The sequence below is a fragment of the Chionomys nivalis genome, chromosome 24 (genome assembly GCF_950005125.1).
Source record: "Chionomys nivalis chromosome 24, mChiNiv1.1, whole genome shotgun sequence".
In the NCBI taxonomy this organism is placed as follows: Eukaryota; Metazoa; Chordata; class Mammalia; order Rodentia; family Cricetidae; genus Chionomys; species Chionomys nivalis.
Window position 1 is genome coordinate 36022458 of NC_080109.1, and position 23397 is coordinate 36045854.

General features: G+C 45.6%; 2 protein-coding genes across 8 annotated transcripts in view; one reads left to right on the forward strand and one right to left on the reverse strand.

Annotated features, from left to right (window-relative positions):
• The window catches only part of Anxa5 (annexin A5), a 29176-nt gene extending 18977 nt beyond the window's left edge, over positions 1–10199 (forward strand). Inside the window, exons 8-13 of the mRNA XM_057757242.1 lie at positions 419–475; positions 4630–4723; positions 5808–5903; positions 7601–7659; positions 7846–7968; positions 8907–10199. Of these exons, the coding sequence (XP_057613225.1) occupies positions 419–475; positions 4630–4723; positions 5808–5903; positions 7601–7659; positions 7846–7968; positions 8907–8969 (492 nt within the window). The 3' untranslated portion in view covers positions 8970–10199. The remainder of the gene's footprint in view (positions 1–418; positions 476–4629; positions 4724–5807; positions 5904–7600; positions 7660–7845; positions 7969–8906) is intronic.
• Positions 10200–10447: 248 nt separating this feature from the next.
• The window catches only part of LOC130866020 (ral guanine nucleotide dissociation stimulator-like), a 30702-nt gene continuing 17752 nt past the window's right edge, over positions 10448–23397 (reverse strand). For 6 of the 7 annotated variants that reach the window (XM_057757244.1, XM_057757248.1, XM_057757246.1 and 3 more), the window contains 5 exons: positions 22441–22533; positions 15801–16288; positions 15247–15294; positions 14581–14781; positions 10448–12040 (listed from right to left, as the gene is read on the reverse strand). In XM_057757244.1, coding sequence (XP_057613227.1) covers positions 14592–14781; positions 15247–15294; positions 15801–16201 — 639 coding nt within the window. In that variant the 5' untranslated portion in view covers positions 16202–16288; positions 22441–22533 and the 3' untranslated portion in view covers positions 10448–12040; positions 14581–14591. Of the gene's footprint in view, positions 12041–12516; positions 13669–14580; positions 14782–15246; positions 15295–15800; positions 16289–22440; positions 22534–23397 lie in introns of those variants that run through there. The other variant, XM_057757249.1, reaches the window with a different exon arrangement.

Genomic DNA, 23397 nt, shown 5'->3' on the forward strand with positions numbered 1-23397 from the left:
CACTGTAGGGGTGATGATATGATCTCAGCACTGTAGGGTTGATATGATCTCAGCACTGTAGGGTTGATGGTATGATCTTAGCACTGTAAGGGTTTTTTTTTGTTTTTTTTTTTTTTGGTTTGTTTTTTTTTTGGTTTTTTTCGAGACAAGGTTTCTCTGTGGTTTTTGGAGCCTGTCCTGGAACTAGCTCTTGTAGACCAGGCTGGTCTCGAACTCACAGAGATCCTCCTGCCTCTGCCTCCCGAGTGCTGGGATTAAAGGCGTGCGCCACCACTGCCCGGCCACTGTAAGGTTTATATGATCTTAGCCCAAGCATAATTTTCCAGGGAGAAAGCGTGCCTTGGCTCAGGCATCAGGTGCATCTTTCCATCAGAATGAAGATGCTCTGTGGTCCAGTGTGTGATGTCCTTTCTTACAGGCAAATAGAGACCCCGATACTGCGATTGATGATGCTCAAGTTGAACTGGATGCTCAGGTAAGTAAGGTGTATTATATGACAACATTGTTAGGACTTAGAAATAAAAAGAATTTATAATAATGAAAAATCACAATGTGTATTTTAAGAACCTTAACAAATATATTTAGCAGCTACCTACAAAACATATGACCCAAAAAGGTACATTTTTCTTACTCTGATCTGGGCAACAAAATAATTGAATCCAAAGCTGAAATAAAATTATATTGCAAATTAAAGCTAGACATGTTCTTTATCATCATTCACAAAATAGAGAATTTTATTTAAAAAAAAATCCCCATGTTACTGTTCCATTGCCATAATGGAAGAGGTTTTTTAAGTAGGATAAAATAAGGAAGACAAATAAGGTGTTTATGGTACAATTGACATTTTATTACAAAAGAATTGACGTATTAGTTTATTTCAGCATTAAGAAATTCTGTTTCCCTTGATAGCATTGTAAACAGAATAACCGTTCTTTTGACAACTACTTTTCTATCAACCCCCAAATGAAACATTTCACTTCAGGGACTTCTGAATACCAGTGCAGTCTCAGTGTGGCTGATAAGACACTCCCATGTCAGGAAGAAGGCTTAGGAAATGTGAAACGTGAGAGCTGAAACCGGGCGATTGGTCCTAGAGTACTTGTGTTCCTGGACTCTCTCGCTGTAGCCCTGCCTCTGGTCTGCTTCAGTTAGGGCGCCACTGCAAAGGGGAGATCTGGCTGAGCACTCCATGCAGCTGCCAGCAGTATGTCATCTGGCTTTGCTAAAGAGGGAAAGGTTATATTTTGAGTGGTTGATTTCTTAACAGCTTCGATCGTTGTGATCCCGCCCTCACCAGAGAAGAAAGGAAGTGTTTGCTGAGGGCTTACTGTCCAGTATCTCACTGGAGAAGAAAGGACGCATTTGCTGAGGGCTTACTGTCCAGTATCTCACCGGAGAAGAAAGGACGCATTTGCTGAGGGCTTACTGTCCAGTATTTTACTCATGCCCGTCCTGCCTGGGAAATATCAACTGTACCGTGTTCCTATCTAAGCCTTGCAAACTTAGGGGTTCATCATCCTCAGGATAAAGTCCAGGCCTATGTATGTTTTTCCTTAAACCTTGTAATCCTTGTCTTCAGCCTCCCACCCCATCTTGAGTTCTCTTTCCTTCTCCTGTTTCTACCCCGTCTTTCCAAAGGTCAGTCCCCCTTTAGATGCTTCCAGTGTGGCCCTTCCTGACCTTGAAGGCATGAGTTAGGTGGCCCTCATGCAGAACTGAAGCACCCCAGGCTTCCTGTCCCTGCCTTCCTGCCTCAGCCTGCCTATCTAGGGCCCCGTGTCAGTTCCGTGCCGGCCTCGGCTCCTACAGTAGCGCTGGCATTCAGTCAGCCACTGACGTGTAAGGGTCACACTCGGTCCAGGAGGCCTTTCCCAACTGTGATCAAGGAAACAAGCCCAGGTCCTCTGAATAACGTTGGAGCTCCAATTCCCAGCCTGACTCTGTGATCCCAGCACCCTCTCTCTTCCCCAAACAAGCCTCATGGTCAATGTCAGCTCCCTGTTCTGGTTTCTTATCTTTTGAAGCATTTGTTAACTGTAGGTTAAAAGCTCAGATCCAACAAGTCCACCTTCAGACATCGATCGAGTCATCGATCCCCCAGCTAGGGGCTTCACCCCGTTTCAGATGACCACATGGCTTTCCAGGCATGGATTTCTTTAGGCTTTTGTGAGAGATGGTGTAGTTCTCACATTCCTGCTCTCAGGACTAGGCGCTCTGGAGGTTTTTCAGTGGCTATGGCTTGGGAAGTGAACTGTAGGTAGTCTGAGATGACAGAGGGGAGACCTACATTAGGGCCCCATGGACAGACTTCCCAGCATATGTAATCTGATGTAATCGGCACTGTGTTGTGTGAGGCCTAGGGGAAACACTCCCCTTGAACCTTCTCATTGATTTTTTTTTCCTCTCACCATATGTTGCGTGGAACCGTCTCTCCTGTCCATGGACCTCTGATCACTGGAGATCTTGGGCTTCAGTTCAGGCCCTTCAGGTCAGGACGGGGCCATGATTCCCATAGACTCCCAGGCACCAATGTCCTTATCTGGACTGTGCTGATTACCCAGCCTGTGGACACATCGCTTACCTGTCATGCAGCAGATGTGACCATTTAGGATAACTGAAAGTGAGAATTTGCACGTGTGAATACTACTTCATGGGGCGGACTTTAATATCCCCCGACAGAACCCAGGCTTTCCTTCCTTCACCATGGCCAGGACCAGCAGAGAACAAGCTGCACTGGCCACGTCCTCTTGACTGTTCGCACCAGTGACCCAGCCTTGTGCAGTCTGCTTCTCCCAGGTCTGGGGAGCCACCCCCCACACACACACCTGTTAGCAAAGGCAGCGAGACTGGCTTCAGAGGTGGGACCTGTGATGTCTCGGTGGGGCGGAAGTGGAGACAGAGGGCTTTGGAGGTTTTCTCTACTGATACTTGGCACTGAGGCAGGTCTGTTATCTTGGGAATCTGAAAAGCCACAGTGAGTCATTCACTTGGGAACTGAACTCACGGGCAATATTTCATTTTTTTTTACTATTACTTTAAACATGTTAAATCAATTTCACCTTTTTTTTTTTTGGTTTTTCGAGACAGGGTTTCTCTGTGGTTTTGGAACCTGTCCTGGAACTAGCTCTTGTAGACCAGGCTGGTCTCGAACTCACAGAGATCCGCCTGCTTCTGCCTCCCAAGGGCTGGGATTAAAGGTGTGCGCCACCACCGCCCGGCTTCAATTTCACCTTTTAAAAAATGTTTTCTATAATTTATTTATTTTATGTGCATTGGGGTTTTGCCTGTGTGTCTGTCTGTGAGAGGGTGTCAGATCCCCAGGAACTCCAGTTACAGACAGTTGTGAACTGCCATGTGAGTGCTGGGAATTGAACCCGGGTCCTTTGGAAGAGCAGCCAGTCCTCTTAACTGCTGAGCTGTCTCTACAGCCCTCAGTCTCACCTTTTTTAAATGTGTTAAACTGATTTAATATTTTAAGAATGTTAAAACTGATGCTTGTCATCTTTCTTGCCCAGTTCTTGCTCTGGGCAGGATTGGACTCTTAGAGAAAGGAGAGAGGAGGAAAAGGGAATTGTGTTTATTGAGCACAAGGATGCATGGAGGGGTCTTATCTTTTAATTCTCTGCTGGTAAAATAAAAAATAGCTCTAGATCACTATAATCACATGCTTGTACCACCAAGATCAAGAGGCAAGTTACTGTCCTGTCTTGTCTTTATTTGGAGTGTCCTTGAGGAAGAAAGCCATCTCCAGGCAAATTACATTCCTTTGGTTTAACAAGGTTAAGTCTGTTAAAACAGTAACTAAAAGCCAGGTGGTGGTGGCGCACGCCTTTAATCCCAGCACTCAGGAGGCAGAGGCAGGCGGATCTCTATGAGTTCGAGGACAGCTTGGTCTACAAGAGCTAGTTACAGGACAGGAACCAAAGCTACAGAAACACTGTCTGAAAAACCAAACAAAAAACACAAAACAAACACACAGCCCATAACTAAAAAGGTATGACCTTGTAAAGATTGGTACACCTCAGGTGACCTTAGATTTCATAACGATCATGTATAAGTTTTGTAATTTATTAAATATAGGTTAAATTTTTTTAACTTGTGCATGAACTTTGTGAGTATTTCTATTTTTTATGTCAAAGTTGAATATGGGTACTCGGGTGGTTTCAAGAGTATAAGTGCCCTTAGATCCCAACCACTGTGCTCTCCTGCAACGTTAAGCGTTTCACCATGAACTGTGTGGTTGTGTACCAAGGTGTTCTATAGCTAACTCTGCTTACATCACTGATGCAAACAGGAATTATGGAGTCTGCTTTTTGTCACGTGCTATAGACACGACAGCAACTATAGGAAGAGCAAAACAGAACCAAGGAACTCTTCACTGGGTCACTTTCCTGTCTGTGAGCCAGTGTCCAGCAGCGAGATGGCAGGAACTCTCGCAGACCACGGCATCTCCTAGAAGATGGGATATTCCTGCCAACATCGTGGAAACATGAGCTCCTGTGTCATTTCAATGCTTAGTATGTGACCCATTAAGTTGGTACACAGGCAGGCAGAATCACTGTTCAGGAAGGTACAGAGTGCTTGGGAAACCAGAAAAGTGACTGACTCACGCAGGGTGGTTCATTACAGGCGCTGTTCCAGGCTGGGGAGCTGAAGTGGGGGACAGATGAAGAAAAGTTTATCACCATCTTTGGGACACGCAGTGTGTCTCATTTGAGAAGAGGTAAGTAAAAAACAAAAACAAAAAACCAACTGCTTGAGACCAGTGCTTTGGGAAATCTGGAAAGAGCCCCAGAGAAAAATCAGTTTCCACAGTTTGATCAGGAGAAATCGCAGAGTTCTTGACACTGCTACTGCTGCTTTTACAAAGCTAGGTGTCCTCAGCAGTCCCTTCACCCTCAGAGGTCCAGTCTTTATGCTGGAGTCTTGTCGGGCGCCAAGGAGGGCCACATTCTAAGAACTTGCTGCACATTGGTCCCTAAGATTCGTAGGCATCCATTCAGTGCAGCTGTCAATGCCAGTTGAGAATTAGTTTGGTGGCCAAGTGACAAAAAGCCCTCATCATGGCTTTAACAGTTGGCCTTTATTTCTGTGGGGATGATGTGGTGATTTGGTAGGACCTGTATCCTTCTGTTTCCTGCCACACTGTCCTTAGCGTGTCCCTTCTTAGGCTCATTACCTCATCATCACAAGGTGGCTGCTGTGGCTCCAAACCTGGTTTTCACAACAGGAAGAGGAGAAAACGTTAAATCAGTTCTACTTGTTGACCACCTTTTAGAAGGAAGGAGAATCTCTCCCAGCAGATTTGCCTGTTGCTCTCACTGATTAAAACCAGCAAGAAGCCAGGAAATCAGCATCTGTGAAGCAATGTTTAGAAGCCAAGCGTGGTGCCTTATGCCTAAGTATAACCTCCATGCTTAAGCCTGCCCAGCTCCTCAGGCAAGCCACTGTCACATCTGGGCCTTATTTCGACATTCATCCTGGCTAACAGGCTCTGTCTAATAACTTTAGACAAAAACTAAAAGGGTGCAACTCTGCGACATTGTAAAGATTGGCCACATCTCAAGTGAGCCTTTGGAGAGCAGAGACAGGAGGGTCAAAGTTGAGGCCAGCCTGTGTGACATTGTAAACTCTTCTCACGACAAACAAAAGCAAGCTCAATTTTGCAAACTTCTAATTAATGACATGCATTACAACATAAGTAAACTGTTGCTTAGGGCTTGGCACAGGGTGGCCCTCACAGCATGGAAGGTGGTGGAGGGGTTTCTTCATCGATTGTGAAGGCATGTTCTTTTTTACTTTTCTAGTGTTTGACAAGTACATGACAATCTCAGGATTTCAGATTGAGGAAACCATCGATCGAGAGACTTCCGGGAACTTGGAGCAGTTGCTCCTGGCTGTGGGTAGGTGAATTCACAATGTGTGTAATATTTCCTGTGAGATGATTTGATTCCATCCAGTTGAGACTAAATCTGAATATAACCATGTTTCTTCATGGAAAATAAGGGAATGACATGGCGTTGGATGAACTGAACTCGAGTTTCCCTTTGGGAAGTCTAGGCTGAGGTTGTGGATACAGATTATCTGGTTATTTGCCCAGTTGTTTGTAAGTACTAAGGACATTAGTAGGACTTATTTTAGAGCCACATTAAAAACAGTTCAGCCAGGTGTGGTGGCTCACACCTTTAATCTCAGCAGAGGCAGGAGGATCTCTGTGAGTTTAAGGCCACCCCGTCTACAGAGTGAGTTCTGGGACAGCCAGGACTGCAACACAGAGAAACCCTGTCTCAGAAGAAAACAATAGATAGAAAATGTACTGTGGGCCTTTGATGCTGGGGACGTTACCACAGAGCATGCGAGTATGGCTTGACTGATTCCTGTGCGCTTTTAGACTACTTTGAATACCGTCCTCACAGCTTTGCATGCAGACTGAGAAGTTATTATCTGGGTAGGAAAAAAAAAATGTGTACCTTCGACATGATGGAGTGGTGGTTGTTTTCAGGTTAAATCACTTGGATCTTTCATTAAGTGCTCAGAATTACTGGGGGAGTGAGTCTGTAGTTGACTGTGGGTTTTTATCCATTCCCCAAATCCTGAGGGTTCAAGGTCCTGGTTTCACATGGTCTGAAGGCAGCCAGTCTGTCATTTGTCTGCCTGTCCTGAGCATTCAACGTGGAGCTCATTCTGGCTTTTTGTTTTGTGGAAATTAAGCAAAAGTTATGCAAATAGTCCACTCTAAAAAGTCTCCTTTTACATGAACACACCGCCAGTGAGCTGGACACTTGGCTCTTTGATGATGAACACACACATGGAAGTCACAGTTATTGTGAGCACTTGACAACCCCAAGTTATTTAACCCCCAAACAACCACCATCCCATCTCCTAACACATCAAAGATAGAGATTTCTCCCCCTAGCCAGATGACAATTTCTCAGTCTGCCTAAAAAGCTATTTTCCTTAAACTTTGAAAAGGAAGAATTCAGAAACCTCACAGCTGAAGGATTGTTGTTTTTTATCCCATAAAGTTTCTATATGCCATGTGTCCTTTGCTGAGTGGACTGTGGTCTGCACAGCCTTAACTGTGTCCGCTGTGTGTGTTGGGAGGGAGGAGGATGCTTCCCTGACGGTCTGGCCCGGCATCTGGACTGCAGTGGATACATGCAGGCTGCCTACATGAATTGTGAGTTTTAGTTTGGAGGATTAGGAGAGCACACAAGTGCTTCCAGAGGTTATAGTAGTCTTGTACCATTTGACTGAACATCTGGAACAGAAACTTCCAATTACTTACATAACACATCAGTGACAAAGGCTGTGGCATGTTAACTACCCAACGAAGACCACAGAGAACAAAGGGGCCCAGAAAAGACTTGAGCCTCTGGTCCAGTGCCTTTCTGTGCCCACATAGACCTCTGTGGAGAACCAAACCAGTGCCTAAAGTATTTGGTGAGGGAACCCTAGCAGCGTGCCGATGAGCCCCTCTGCAGCACATCTCACACTTAGAAACAGGACTGAGAGCACATGAGGCAGTGTTCGCACTGCGATTACATCAATCTTCTCATGTCAGAATAGCATCTGACAGCCGTATTATGTGTTGTCCTAGTGAAGTCTATTCGGAGCATACCAGCCTACCTTGCAGAGACCCTCTACTATGCGATGAAGGTGAGTGGACACCGTGAACCGTCTGTCTAACGAATGTGCCCTTCTCTGATTATGCTTTAGAAAACCACCTGGGAATTCACATCTTCAAATGGGTTGCTACTAAACCGCTAAACTGAAGTGACTGAGACCAGGGGCGTTTGATGCTGTATGTGAAGACTCAATGCCTGTGTTCTTTCTCCTCTAAAGGGTGCCGGGACGGATGATCACACCCTCATCAGAGTTGTGGTGTCGAGGAGCGAGATTGATCTGTTTAACATCAGGAAGGAGTTTAGGAAGAACTTCGCCACTTCTCTGTATTCTATGATCAAGGTAGAGCTTCGTCTCGCATTAGAAACCCAGAGCCAGACCATAGGTGGCATGTAGGAAACGGGTGAAAGAACCCTCCAGTTCCTGTGCTTACATGGTTAGAGCTAGGGGTTCCGAGGAGGACAAAGAGAGAGTTGGATGTCAGGCCTGACCATGGTCCAACAGAGCCAAGGCTTTGCCCATGGCTAGAACATGTCCTTCTGTGTTCATCGGCATCGACTGTCTCTGTCAACACTTCTCTCTCCTCGCTTTTTCTCTGGTGTCAGGTCATATCTGCAGCAAGGGACCAAGGCAACACAGCCATCACTGTAAAAGGAAAGCAAGTCTGACCTTGGAGTTTGGCCTCGGGTCTTTTGACAGGCTTTCCTGTGGGGGCATTAAAGTTCCTGTGGCCTGTGTGTAGAGCAGGGTCTCAGTTTAGCAAAGCTTTGTCCTTAATGTAAGTGGTGTGTGTGTGTGTGTGTGTGCGCTTGGACTGGAGGGCTCTAGAGAGTCGGCACACTTAAGACACTAGTACTTCACACATACTTGGGGCTGAGGCCAGCTTGAGGAAGCATGTTGTGTGCTTGTGTCTGAAGCAAAGCCCTAGCACCCAGGTGGGCCTGTACCTTCGCCTTTGTTAGCCTGAGAGAAACTGGGCGTCTGTTTGTAAAGTGTGATGATCTTAACATACTTGGGAAAGTTTCCTTGCCCTCTCTTTTTAGATGGAAAAACATACTTCACTGTAATTAAGAGAACAGCTCTTGAGGGGTCAAATTAGAAGTTAAACCAAGCAGCGTTGCTAGGAAATTCCCTGCATAGCATTCCTGTTGCGGGAGTCATGAGGAAAAATTCCCAGTCGGGAGAAAAGTCATAGCAACACAATCCGTGCCCGGATAGCTCCTGATCTCTTATTTCCGGTGGCGTTTGTGAGTCATTGAGCTAACTGTGTCTGGTTCCAGGGCGACACATCTGGAGACTATAAGAAAACTCTGCTGCTGCTCTGTGGAGGAGAGGATGACTGAGAGAGCCAGGAGTACATAGTGCCGTCTCCTCCATCAGCTTCCTTCAGCGACTGCAGCCATGCTCACCTTCCTGTGCCTGACAAGCTGCCTTACTTGTGCTAGCATGCTAATCATCAGATGTGTCACAGATGGCAACAGTGGCACGACCTCCTGATCTCCCTGTTGACATTAGTGCTGGCCTTAACTCCCATGTGTGTCTGAGTTATTAATATTGTCTGTACTGAGGGCAGATTGCTTTTTATAATCTTTTTAAAGCTTCCTTTATATTAATAACTGTATTACCTTGATCGGAACCTTAGCCGTGAAATTGTGAACTCCTAGAAATGCTGCCAATCAAGCTCAGTGCTTTATTAGACCTACAACATTATGAAGGTCATATCAGGAAGATTAATGACAAATAAACATTCCCTTCCCTCGGAATCCTATGTGCGTCGACAAAGCTTATCTAACATTGATGCTCTTTTGAATCCTGGCATTTGACAGTGGTATTAGTAAAAGCTAAAATTATAGTACATCCTGGAGTACTGAAAATGCAGCCCTGCAAACCAAATTTCCTAATGCAGCAAGATGAAGGATGGTGAAGGACTGGGGGCTTAGGGAGGTGTCCTGGCTGGGCGTGGGGTGGAGTGGCACACAGGTGCATTTGTGCGCACGTGTGTGGAAGGGTGTGCGTGCATGGGTGGGTGTACATGTGTGTGCGTGCATGCATGGGTGTGAGAGTGTGTGTGAGTTTCCTGGTGACGAAGAGGAAAGAGGTTTATTTCATCAGCTCACAATCCTGTGTGTTTCTTACTAGCAGAAAAAGTACTTTTTGCACAATCTAAAATTTCAGAGTGCTAGCTTTGACTTTTGCTCTTTGCCCTCTCTCCTGTTACGTAAAAGCACAGACAGTATTTTTAGAAGCATTTCTTCAGCTTTCCTAATACTTGCCTTTCAGTTTCCTGCATCCAGGGTGCTTTTCCGTGGAGTTATTTGCTATTTGTACTTACGCTGCGTATTCAGGGTTACCTTTCTTCTAAGTAAAATATTAATCTCCCTTCAAAAAATTTAAATAACAGCAACCTTTTCACAGCCCTCAGTGCTCTACAAAATCACTAAGGAAACTGTAAAAATTGTGTGTGAGATCACGGAAAGTTGGGTTTCCCCTCCCAAGCTCCACAGGCGCTGAGCCACGTTCCACATTTCATGCATAAGCTGGGCAACAAAGGCTGACGAACTCAAGAGCCCCGAGCTGGGTGTGGTGGCTCACACCTGTAACTCAACACGGAAAGTTGAGACAAAAGGACAGCTGGGAGTCCTAGGCCAGCCTGGGCTACAGTGTGAACTCTATCAGAAAAAGAAAAACAACTCTTTGGGCTTTAAATAAAGATGGAAACACTTTGCCGTGTGTTGTATTTATCCAGTTTGTAACCCTGCCACGGACCGGCTCAGTGGAGCCACTGAGACCGTGGGAGAAGCAGGGTCCTGGTAACAGGAAGGCACGAGGTTGGCGATGACAGACACAACTCACAAGACAGTGGTTTGAATCCGCTGCGATTTTACTGAATTCAGGTACCTCGAGGGTCATAGAGGTACCTGATCCTAACAATCCAGGACAGATGCTGAGACAACATGTGGCCTTGAGCTTTAAGGAGATGAAGCAGTTGAAAGAGGCCATGGCGGCCTACGGCGCTCAGGCCCCTTTACTCTTGTCATGGTAGAATCTTACACCTAGCGATTGGCAGCAGCTATGCCATGCAGTGCTATCGGGAGGAGATTACTTATTATGGAGGGGAGAATATCAAGAAAATTGTTTACAAACGGCTAGGTTAAATGCTCAAGCGGGACTGGCACAGTGCAATCTAGACATGCTAACTGGAGCAGGAGCTTATGCTGACTTGGCCGATCAAATTGTGCTCCATCCTGCCGCTGCGGCTACCAAAGGTTGGAAAGCCCTGCCAAACAGGCCTGCCGGGGATCAGCTGTCCAAAGTTTGACAAGGGCCTTCAGCACCATTTCAGGACTATGTAGATAGGCTATTGCAGTTGGCCGGGAAATTGTTTGGTGATGTGACCACAGCTATGCCCATAGTTAAGCAGCTGGCATTTGAGAATGCAAATAAATACTGTAAGGAAGCCTTGCGGCCACAAAGGCTAAAAAGCTTAAATGAGTACATCCAGATCTGCCGGGATATTGATGGGCACTTGATTTAGGGCCAGGTGATTGCCGCTGCCAGGGCGAGGACCCCGGACAACTGGGGATGAAACCTACTTTAACTGTGGTGCCCTAAACATATATAAAAAAAATTGTCCACAGCTCTCTTGGAGCTGTCAGACCAGGAAAGTGCCCACAGTGTAAACGGGGGACCCATTGGGCAGATGGATGTTACACACCTGCCCACCGCAGGGACACAAGTTTGTCCATGTGTCAGTAGACACCTTTTCAGGAGTAACTTTCACATCCTTGCATTCGGGAGAACGAGCGAAAGATGCCATTGCACACTGCCTATCTGCTTTTGCCTATATGGGCAAACCTGAGGTTATTAAGACAGATAATGACCCAGCATATATCAGCAAAATCTTTTTTATCCTTTTGTTCATTCTATGAAATTTCCCATAAAACAGACATCCTGTATAACCCAATGGGTCAAGCAATCGTGGAAAGAGCCAATCAGACCCTCAAGCAATATTTTCAAAAAATAAAAAGGGGGAGTTCATATTCTCCCCAGCAACTCAATTATCCACCATTCCCTTTATTTTAAATTTTTTGACTGTGGATGCTGAAGGGCGCTCGCCTATGGAGCCCCATACACAAGTTAGGGCTCAGAGCCTAGGATGGGTTTGTTGGTAATATCTGCAAACATGAAGATGGATGGAACCAACCCCCTTGTTGGCAAAAGTGAGGGGGACTGTATGTGGTTTTCCTCCAGGCGTTTACAAACCAATTTGGGTGCCAGAGCGGTGTGTACGGCCGGTGACTCAGGATGAAGATCGCAGCGCTCCTGCTTCGGGTGATGACTCTGGTAACGACAACAGAATCACGGCCGGTGACTCAGGATGAAGATCGCAGCGCTCCTGCTTCGGGTGATGACTCTGGTAACGACAACAGAATCATGGGTGATGGGGGGGTCTGGTAAGAACCCCCCACTTTTAATGCCAGTTAGTATTGCATAAAATAATCATACTCATACTGCATCCCATCCTGAAAGAGGATTTGAAAACAAATATAACATATACCTGCGGTCCCAAGCCTGCTCTTCGATGTTGGGATGTTGATAGAGATTTTAATCTCCACCCCACAGTTATGTGGGGAGAATGTATCACTCAAGAGCCTGATTTGTTATACTGCTGGACGCAATATGACTATTTGATCCTCTGCTTGCATTCTTGCCCCATTTTTCTTTGTATTATGGAATGGTACTTTGGAGGGCGATATTCTTTTTTTTTTTTGTTTTTTTCGAGACAGGGTTTCTCTGTGGTTTTGGAGCCTGTCCTGGAACTAGCTCTTGTAGACCAGGCTGGTCTCGAACTCACAGAGATCCACCTGTCTCTGTCTCCCAAGTGCTGGGATTAAAGGCGTGTGCCACCACCGCCCGGCAAGGGCGATATTCTTAATTGTTCTTCCAGGATCTGCAAGCTGAGTAATTGCTGGGACGATTCTGATGGAGCTTTGATCATCCGAGTGCCTGCTCTGATTCCTTTGCCTGTGCTGGTGTCTCAAGAATGGTCAGGAGATCGTCCTTTATTGACAGCGGGCGAACAGCTGCAATTGTTGCTGCTATTGCTGTCACTGCCACTGCGGCTACGGTTGCTGGAGTTGCCATTTTGCAGACGGCTGTGACTGCAGAGACTGTGGATCAGCTGTCTGGAAGGGTTAGTGAGTCCCTGCAGACATGGAGTGCTCTGGACTCTCATATTGGACTTGGACCTTTAAATTTAAATCAACAAATTGCGCTTTTGCAAGAACAGGTAGATTCCCTTTGACTCCTGCAACAAATGTCTTGTACGTTACACCTGCTAATGTTGTAAATGCTTCTGATGTGGTTGAACAGTTGAATGCATGTTTAGATGGCCCTTGGAATTCCTCCTTTTTGAATTTTACCCTGCAGACAGCTCATCTTATTATTAGTATTAGTAGCACATGGGCCCCTGCTGTGTCTGGATCCAGTCAGTGGAATGCCATGGCCCCAGCTCTCACTTGTGCTGTTATTGCTATTGGGGTTATCTGTTTTTGGATTCTCTGCCGCTTTATGTGGCAATCCCACGTACAGCACACTGTCACTCAACAAGTGTTGCTCGGGCTGTCTTCCGGTAATCAGGAAGCACCCCAAGTCTGGCTGCAGAAGTCTTGAGGGATCCCTACGACGGGCAACTGTCCTGGTATAGAGAGCTCACCCAAGACGGGGTTCTCATGCTTTTAAAAAATAAAAAGGGGGGAATTGTTGGGTCCCTAGAAGACAGGCCTTTACACCCCCACCTGATCTGTTTTTGCACTCTTGAGGTTGGTTGAAAACAGGAACAAAAACAGGAACCATCTGTTGTTTTCAGCAATGTTTCTAAGGATGTTTAACCCTAAGCCATGTGAGTTGCGGTGGTGAGCTTCCTGCTGAGGGCTATATATACTGTGTGGAAAAGTGGAATAACTGCTTGTCCGCAGAACCTGAAGTAGTGCTGTGTGTTAATCCCGACGTCCCTTGTTCAGAACAACTCCAGTTGCTGTGCTGGCGTGGCAAATATGAAAGCTTCTTTTAGTTACATGAGCGATTTCTAAGAAAAGCATATTATCATCCTTTATGTTTGACATAAAACATCCTTTGAAGAGGAACTCTTGTACCTGGCAACGTAAACCTCAGACAAGTGCTTTTATCTTACCCAAGAACAGAAGGTTTCTGTTTCATTATCGCTTTCATGACCTTCCCAAAGCTCTCTGCACCTGCCGAAATACACTTTTTTGTACCTTCTTATGCAGCAGACACCATGGGGGTCTGGATCTAGCAAGCCTATCCATAAAATTCAAAGTATATTATACCACTCTTTGTCCATCAACATTAACCCGTCTATTCCCTTGCTCATCATACACCTCCATGTATGGCAAGGGTTCTGCTGTACTTTTTTTTTTTTTTTTTTTTTGGTTTTTCGAGACGGTTTCTCTGTGGTTTTGGAGCCTGTCCTGGAACTAGCTCTGTAGACCAGGCTGGTCTCGAACTCACAGAGATCTGCCTGCCTCTGCCTCCCGAGTGCTGGGATTAAAGGCGTGCGCCACCATTGCCTGGCTCTGCTGTAGTCTTATACATTCCCATACTGTGCTTCCCTATCCCAGAGCTGTTCCTGAAGAGATAATCCTTGTCTTGTAGATATAATGAATATCATTATCATAAAAGAGATCGTGCAAAGCCCATATCCTGCATAGCCAGCTAATCGAGAAACCCATCTATGCCTCAATGGCGGCCTATACCAGGCCGTCTGCTATTGACCTCCAGGAAGCCTAGTCCCATAGGACATGTAGCTCCCGTCCGGCATAATGACGTATGTCATGTCACACAGATGACACTGGAGTCGGTGTGGCAATCCCCCAATCATTCCTGAGACCTGAGACCAGGTCCTGAGACCTCCTCACAGTGTCAAGCACCTACCTGGCTTGTTGTTAATCGCTCTCCTCCGAAGTTTCTGAGAGCAGTCTCGTAAGGAGCTCGTGCACACGTATGAGGACGTCCGAGTACGGAAAGTGGATGATCAGGTAGGTTTTTACCCTCTTCAGTGCGGACATGCCCGATGTTGTGGCAAAGTCCCCAGGGAAGACACTCGTCCACATGTCCAGGAGGGTGCAGATGGTGCTGGTGGAAAGGGACAGACAGGACACTCAGTGTCCTAGACTTTCCTTTGCCACCCCGCCCAAGACTCCATGCATGCGAGACTGCAAAGGAGAGGCTACCCAGCCCTTAGCCATACAATGAGCAGGGCTGAGAGGTCCATGTGAGCAGGGAGCTCCATATGTCCAATGCTCAGGCTCTAATGGAGCACAGCTGAGTGAGCCTTCACGCCATGGACTGAGATGAAGGTAGTAGAGTCTCAGAGGGCCACCGGAGGCCACAGGCTTTCCCCACATCCCCACTTGGCAAGGACCGTGCCCATGCAGTTCTTTTCACCCTCCAGTCAATGCTTAGACCTCAGTATGGTGTATGGTGATAGAAACGTGGAGCGTGAGCCCCAAGCATCGGCCATCCCTCACCCTTGGTACCCAAGGGAGCCCACCCTGCAGAGCCAAGGCCTTTCTTTCTCATGTTGTAAAGCTCACTTACTTCTTGAGCCGCTCATCCTCCTGGCAGCCGGGGCGGAAGCGTGCATACCTGGAGGAGATCAGGAAGGATGTTACCTGTGGAGTCCCAGTTCCCTACCTAAAAGACTCCTGGAGCAGAATCAAAGTCTCAGGTTATTAGTTCACCTGCATTCTGTAGGTGCTTCAAATATGTTGTGCAGTATGTCTACCCGGACATCTCAGTGGACACAGGTTCCCTCGGATTATCCTCCTCGGGTCTCCACTCAAGACCCATCTCTATCGGGTGCTCCAATATGAATTCTAGAACCTCCTTTACAATGGGAGAAGCGCTTTGGCCAATGCTTCAGAAAAACTGGCCAAGGATAGAGAGCTTCCTGAAGGTGCAGAGGACACCCACACTCACACTCATTAGGGTCACAGCAGTCCCTAGGGCCCAACCTGGAGGTAGTAATGTCTGACTACATGCTGCTGGCTTCTGACAAGACTCTAGCAACTAGGTAGGCTCATAGAAAAGCAGAGGCTTCCCATAAACGACAAGAGGATGTGAGGCCTCTGAGCTCGGAAGTGGGCACTCACCGCCTGAAGATGACATCCAGCACCTGTTCGATGGTGGTATGCGCAGGGTAGGTGCTCAGGAAGGCGATGAGATACTCGCGGTCCCCGTTCTGAAAGGAAGTGATCAGGTCTTTGACCACTTCATCCAGATGCCCGAAGTCTAAGATCTTAGGGTCCCCGGGGACTGAGTCCTTCTGGTCCTCCAGCTGGTCCTGCAGGGCGGAGTCTACTGGGTCCCCAGGGAAGGACTCAGTCAGGTCCCCGGGGGCAGGGTCCATCGAGTCCACCAGGATGGACTCCAGCTGGACCTCCAGGGTGCAGTCCATTGTGTCCCCGGGGATGGACTCCAGCTGGTCCTCTGTGGCAGAGCCCATCAGGTCTCTGGGGAGGTACACCAGCTGGGACTCCAGGGAGGAGACCATCGGGTCCCCGGAGAGGTGCTCCTTCTGGTCCCTGGAGACGGACTCAGTAAGGTCCCCAGGGCAGCGGTTTTTCTGGTCTTCTGCCACCTGAGGAGAGATGAGGGTGGGTGGTTCAAACTGGCACAGGACTGCAATTCATGATTGGTTATTATCATTCCACGTTTTCCTGACCCTTTCACTCTGCCAAACACCAAGAGTGAAATTTGGGAAAACCGAGATTTCAGAGTGGTTACCTGGCCTGCATTGGTCTGGCTCTCGCTGCCCCGTCTTATCTGGCCGAATGGCCAGAGGTGCTGGCGCCAAGAGCGAACCAGGCGTCTCCATATACCTCCAAGGCCATGGCTTCTACTTTTCTTCCTCCCATTACTCATGCAGCAGCAACTCCACCAACAACACGAAGCCATTACTAAACTTAACTCTTGTCTCAAGACAAATGAGCCTTCTGTGCTGTCTCTAAGCAGTTGGCTGCCTGGTTGCAGGTTTCTGCATTGTGATGTCACTGTTAAAGAAGTGAGGTCACTCCTGGGGTCCCCATGCCTGAGTCTTCTCCTCACACAGGGCTTTCCCAAAAGTCTCTTAGGCCCCACTCCCTTCTCCCACTTGAACTACCTGACACAGATACAAAGGTGCTTCCCATTCCACTGCTCCTAGGGATGTCTGGGTACAGGCAGCACCTCGGCTTTACAATCTGAGCTCCTACTGTTGACCTGCATCTGGAATTCTAAACCCAACCCAAATTGCCCCAGCACACCTTAAACCCTTGCCATGTTGCCTCGCTTCTAGGCTACTCTGTGTGTGTTCTCTGAAATACGAGCACACATCATCTGTGTGTTGGGTTTTCATGAGGATCTAGAGTGGGACTTTTTTTTTTTTTTTAGCATTTTTTAAAAAAACATTTTGTTTTGTTTTGTGTTGTTTTGAGACAGGATTTCTTTGTATAGCCATGGCTGTCCTGGAACTCACTCTGTAGACCAGGCCGGCCTGGAACTCCCAGAGATCCACCTGTTTCTGCTTCCTGAGTACTGGGAATGAAAGCATGCACCATAACCAGGGTCAAGAGTGAGGCATTTGTATAGATAATTATAATCGTGTGCTTTTTTGAATTTTTTTTTTTTTTTTTTTTTTTGATTTATGTTACAGACTCCTTCAGGTCTCTGCACCTAGGCATCATGATGTCTCCTCCTTTATTCTGAAAGTTTGCCAGCAAGGGAAGCGGTGCAGGGAAAGACACTGGGGAAAGATCCAGCCAGGAGGCCTGGAGCCTTCAGCAGCTCCTCCCCCTTCCCATCGTCCCCAATGACTGCTGAGCTTCACTACTGCCCCAGTGTGGAGGAAAGGGACACAGCCTGTGAGAGTGCCAGGGGAAAGTGCAGTGGGATGTTTTTAAGTACAAGTCTGAGGTGTGGGTAGGCGCACTGGCTGCTCTTCTATGGGTCTTGAGTTCAATTCCCACCAACCCCATGGTTCCTCACACCCATCCGGAATGAGATCTGGTGCCCTCTTCTGGTCTGGCATGCAGACATACATGCAGGCTGAATACCTATTCATAATGGGTAAATAAATCTTTAAAAAAAAATGTAAAACTAAATAAACCTTAAACTTAAAAAATGGTAAAAAAAAATAGTCATGGCACTGTTAATAATATCTCAAATATATACATGAATTTATACAAAACAGTAGTATCATGAATTTGTAGTCTATTTTTGTTCAATATTCGACAATTTACATGAAAATTTATTTCTGTACTTAAATTAGAAGGGTTCAAAGTAATCATTTGTCCGTAGCAGGCAGAGCACGGGCCAGCTCTCCTTTACTAAGGAGGCGGTGGCACATCCCTAGAGCAGGGGGCAGTGGGGGTGTGGACAGGGCTTCAACTGGTACAGCCCTGTGACTCCTTGCAAGGCTCAAGAGTATTACCAGGCCACCCCACACTGGTAGACCATGTTACCTCATCAACATCCTCAAACAGAGAGAGAGAGAGAGGAGAGAGAGAGAGAGAGAGAGAGAGAGAGAGAGATCGATCATAAAAGTAGGAAGCAGAGGGGCAACAGAGATCCTCAGAGTGGGGGATGGGGAAAAGCTAATGGAATACATGTGACAGGGAAGTAGATCTCTTTGTGGACAGAAAGAGATCTGTAATGTAAGAGGGAGAGAGGGATGTGGGAAGGCAATGGTGGAGGGAAATGACTTGAAAAAACAAAATATGTTTATGAAAATGCCATAATGAAATCAATTACTTTGTCTACAAAATTTAAAAGTTAATCAGTAAGAAAAGAAAGAATAAAAATCACTAGGAATAGACTACAAAAGTCAAAGCAAAATCAATGCAATCAAAATTGTAAGTTTCATTCTGGGAAAGATACTGGTAAGAAAATAATTAAGCCACAAACTATAGGAAAATGTTTGCAAACCACCTCCTTGAGAAAGGACTTGAGTCTAGAATCTAAATGAGCCTCTAAACACATAAAAAGTAAACAGCTCAATTAGAAAATGGGCAAATCATGTGGACATAATTTTACTGGAGGAGATACTAGGCCTGAGGTACAAGTAAATACACGAGGACTCAGTGTCACCGGACCCCTGGATGGCACAAAGACCCCACTACAGCTCTACACGTCCATTGGCACAGCTAGATTTTTTTTAACTATACATATTGATGGGGCTGAGGAGATGGCTGCATGGATAACAGCTTGCTGTGCAATCATAAGGACCAGAGGCTAAAACCATCGCATCTCCATAACCCCCAGCCCCCATGCTGTGGTTGCAGGCATCTAACCCTCCTTAGGATCCTAAGAGCTCAATGCCCAACCAGCCTACCCAACACAGCAACCTCAGGGGGCAGTGAGAGACCCTAACTCAAGTCATTAACTCAAGGAGGGATAGAGAAACAGGCTACTTTTGCTTTGGCTTCCTCATACATGCACAGTCACGTGCAGTAAACACACACACACACACACATACACACTTAAATAAATAATAAATACCAGCAAAACCAAAGACTAAGAAGGGTGTGAGGAAAATTCAGGCTCACGCACTGTAAATAGAAATGTGAGATGGAACTGAAACTTTGGAAAATACCTCAGGGGTCTCCTTACAAATTAAATATTCAAGTCACATGTAGCAGCTTCTAACAAAGCCTGGCATGACCAAATTACCCAGCAATTGGCCAATGTTAAATAAACATGTAAGGGGCAGGAGGGTGTGACTTTAAATGGGAAGGTCATTGGTAGCTAGGGCGAGCACACGAGCGAGCACGCGCGCGCGCGCGCGCGCGCGCACACACACACACACACACAGTCCAGTTCCTGGGTCTGTGTTGCTGCATATTAAGTGAGACACACAGGAGTTAAGTGCAGTGAGGGATACAAGGGACCACTCCGCTATCACTGTAGCTCCCTCTTGTGTATGCTCGTTTTTAATTGCGATGGTATGTAGACTCACCTTATCTCTCATGAGGAAACTATGGGAAGTGGAAAATTCGAGTCTCCAGTTTCAACCTCACAAGACCAAGAGCTAACAGAAGCTGACAACAGCAGGTGGATGCGGGCTCCGCCCATCCTCATCAGTCCCAGGCCCCACCTCCTGCTCTTGTTTGCCTGTTTTGTCCGGCTGTCCTCCCTCCTGAGCTCTCTGTCAGCAGGGACTTAGCCTTGGATCAGCCAAAGCAGAAGTCTGGCAGCACAGGCTCAGCATGCAGGCGCTCAACATCACCACGGAGCAATTCTCCAGGCTGCTGAGTGAGCAAAACCTGACTCGGGAGCAGTTCGTTCATCTCTATGGGCTTCGGCGGCTGGTTTACACTCCAGAGCTGCCAGCGCGCGCTAAACTGGTGGGAGCACTCATTTTTGCCCTGGCCTCCTTGGCAACTCTCTGGTGTCTACGTGGTGACCCGCAGCAAGGCCATGCACACCGTCACCAACATCTTCATCTGCTCTCTGGAGTTATTTGCCAGACTGTTTTCTTTAAATGTAGTCTGAAGTATGTGGATTAAAATACTAAACAAGGGCACACACTGTGCTTAACTGTGGGCACAAAATGGGTGAATACAGGATAAATTCCTGCAAGACGTACAGGGTCAAGGGATTTACACCTACAATTTGAAAAGTATTGTCAAACTGCCTGATATATGTGCCATCGATTGTTGGAGTGTGTCCTCCCTCCCCTCTCACTTTCACTGATACCTTTTGTAACCTTAGTCCTCGCTACTTCACTGTTAAAATCAAGTCTTACTCACAAAGACTGGCCCTGTGTTTCCTCCTATGTGTGGCTACACCTGTCTCTATTTAACCAGGCTGCTCTACCATGTTAATCTCTTAAAAATATTTGCTTTAGTTGTTGCAAACAATTTTAGTTTATTACTTATATTCTAATTTTATGTAAAGTATCTTCTTAAACAGTTCTTACTTTGTATTAAATTTAGAAATATTTACCTTTGGGGTGCTACACTTTGCCCTCTAAACTCTAGATTACACTGAAAAACTACTTATATCTGCCTACTTACCAAGAATTAATCCTATGACAAATGTTTTAATGTGAACTGGGTCATAGATCCACACTTAAACCTAGAATCAAGAAACCTCAGTGCTTAAAAATTCTACAGTCACATTGTAGTCAAGTGTACTCCACACTGTAGCTCCTCGAACGCACCCCAATCTCCTAAGACCCGAAGAACTTTTTCCTTTCAGATCAGAACTATACTCAATCATTAAAAGGGTCTCAGTTTCTGTAAAGTACAGCATTCTTTCATTTCCAAGTTCCATTTTGAACAAACTTTTTGTTGTTTTGATTCTGATCTACTTATATTTCTAACACTTAGGATTTCAACCCAACCTTCATTATACTGTTTACATATTCCCTGGGAATTAGATTCACAAACACTAGTTTTGCTACTCACCACTAAATAAAATCCTAAACTGCTATATTTTAAAAAGAGACATTTTCCAATTTTAAAAGTCCAGAGACATGGTGTTTCTTGAGTGTGTGGGTATGTGTGTAAACAAACTAACCTTTTCAAGATGACAAGTGTTCACCTTTTGTTCAGCCTGCTTCCTCCAGGACAGACCTATAATTCCTTCCTGGTACAATGGGCAATCTGCCAGTGGGTTCTGAAGACTTACGTCAGGTGTCTACCGTCTCCTACCTAACTGGTAACCAGCAATGCTTACTACATTATACAGAATACAGAAAGATGTGTAGGTGCCTATGTCTTTAGCGGACTCTAAAATTCTTTACAGAGAATTGCACTGTATTTTACTACACCATTTCCACCATCTGTGAAGCATCTGGCACATACTGATGTACTCAACGCTTAACTCAGGATATCTAAGCTCTTCCCATTGCAGAATTTCAAACAGAGAGCCCTAGGAGCCAGGCTTTTTACATATTTGATAATTGGTATCAGTGAATTAAGAAAGAATATGTTTTGAAATTCACATCAGTTCAGCTGCTAAGACATAGTTACTATTTTTGTAGTAAAGTGACTACCATAACAGCCTTCATGCAAAGCCATCACCACATAAATCTCACTACAAAAGATAGAATGGAACTATGTCCTTGAACAAAGCATTAGCAATGTTGAAAATTTCAAGCCTCTCAGGAGCTGTGTCTGATGAAAGACCGTTGAAGAGCCAGAAACAGTAGGTGATTCCCATGAACCATTCTGCTGTTTCTCTCTAAGATAATAGAAACTCTGCATTTTGACTGGGCAAATTAAACCCTCAGTATAAAAAGTGCATTTTGAAGACTTTATTTCAGGTAATCAGTAAATCCAAGTGTGCGTCCATAAGATGGTTTGCTGAAAAGGAATAAACGTGCCTCTCATTCCTTCTCTCTGTGGATGTAGTTTTAAGGTTAATGGTCTTCGTGGATCATGAGGCACCTTGGCCAGAAGATTCTAACACAGGGAAAAGAGAGGAGGATCTCAGGCCCGCCATGGAGCTCCAGGCCTGTGCTGCTCACCCCTAGACTACACTAGTGAGAAAGAGACCAGCATCTGCTCTACACTACGCGATCGTAATTTCAGGTTTCACATCACTCATAACGAGTCAAATCTGATTCTAACTTCTTATAAATCTAGATTAGGAAAGTGAATATTTTGAAAGTTACTTTCATGTACTTAAATTTAGTATTATATTTTTCTAAATTATTTCTTTTCATAGTGATGGTATCAAATATATTTCTAAGATTTTCTATGAAAAACTGGCGTTCTATCATACTCAAACCCAATAGTCTAATCTCACCTCATCTCCATCCAGAAAAACTTGATCATCATGTGGCTCAAGTGTGAATTTTTTCTTAGTTTCCTTCTTTTTTGGAGTTCCTGGAGTTTCCTCCTATGAACAGACAGGTGAATAGAATAAATGCTTCAGACAGCAAACACTGTAACATTAATGAAGAGAGAAATCTGATGATTTCAACACTAATAAAAATCCTTGAGATCAGTATTTACAGATAGCCCTACAGTTATCTCATGCGGCTGTAAAAGCTTTATGATCATAGGCCAATTAAAGGTCACATGTACAAATGATTTTTACTTTTCCAACTTGTGTATGGATGTTTTCCCTGCATTTTGTCTAAAACATGTGCATGCAGAGCTTTTAATAGAGCCAGAAACAGATTCAACACAATGCCCAGCAAAATTCTTCAAAGACCTCGAAAGAACGGTACTCAACTTCATTTGGAAAAGCAAAAATCCCAGGATAGCCAACACAATCCTACGCAATAAAAGAACTTCTGGAGGCATCACAATCCCTGACTTCAAACTCTGCTACAGAGCAGCGGTACTGAAAACACCCTGGTATTGGCATAAGAACAGAAAGGAGGACCAATGGCACCGAATAGAGGGCCCGGATATCAATCGACACATCTTTGAACACCTGATCTTTGATTAAAAAAAAGCAAAAAAATCAAATGAAAAAAGAAAGCATATTTAACAAGTGGTGCTGGCATAACTGGATATCAACATGTAGAAGAATGAAAATAGACCCATATCTATCACCACGCACAAAACTCAAGTCCAAATGGATTAAAGACCTCAACATAAAGCCAGCCACACTGAACCTTATAGAAGAGAAAGTGGGAAGTACATTTGAACGCATTGGCACAGGGAACCCTTCCTAAATATAACCCAGCAGCACAAACACTGAGAGAAACAATTAATAAACGGGACCTCCTGAAACTGAAAAGCTTCTGTAAAG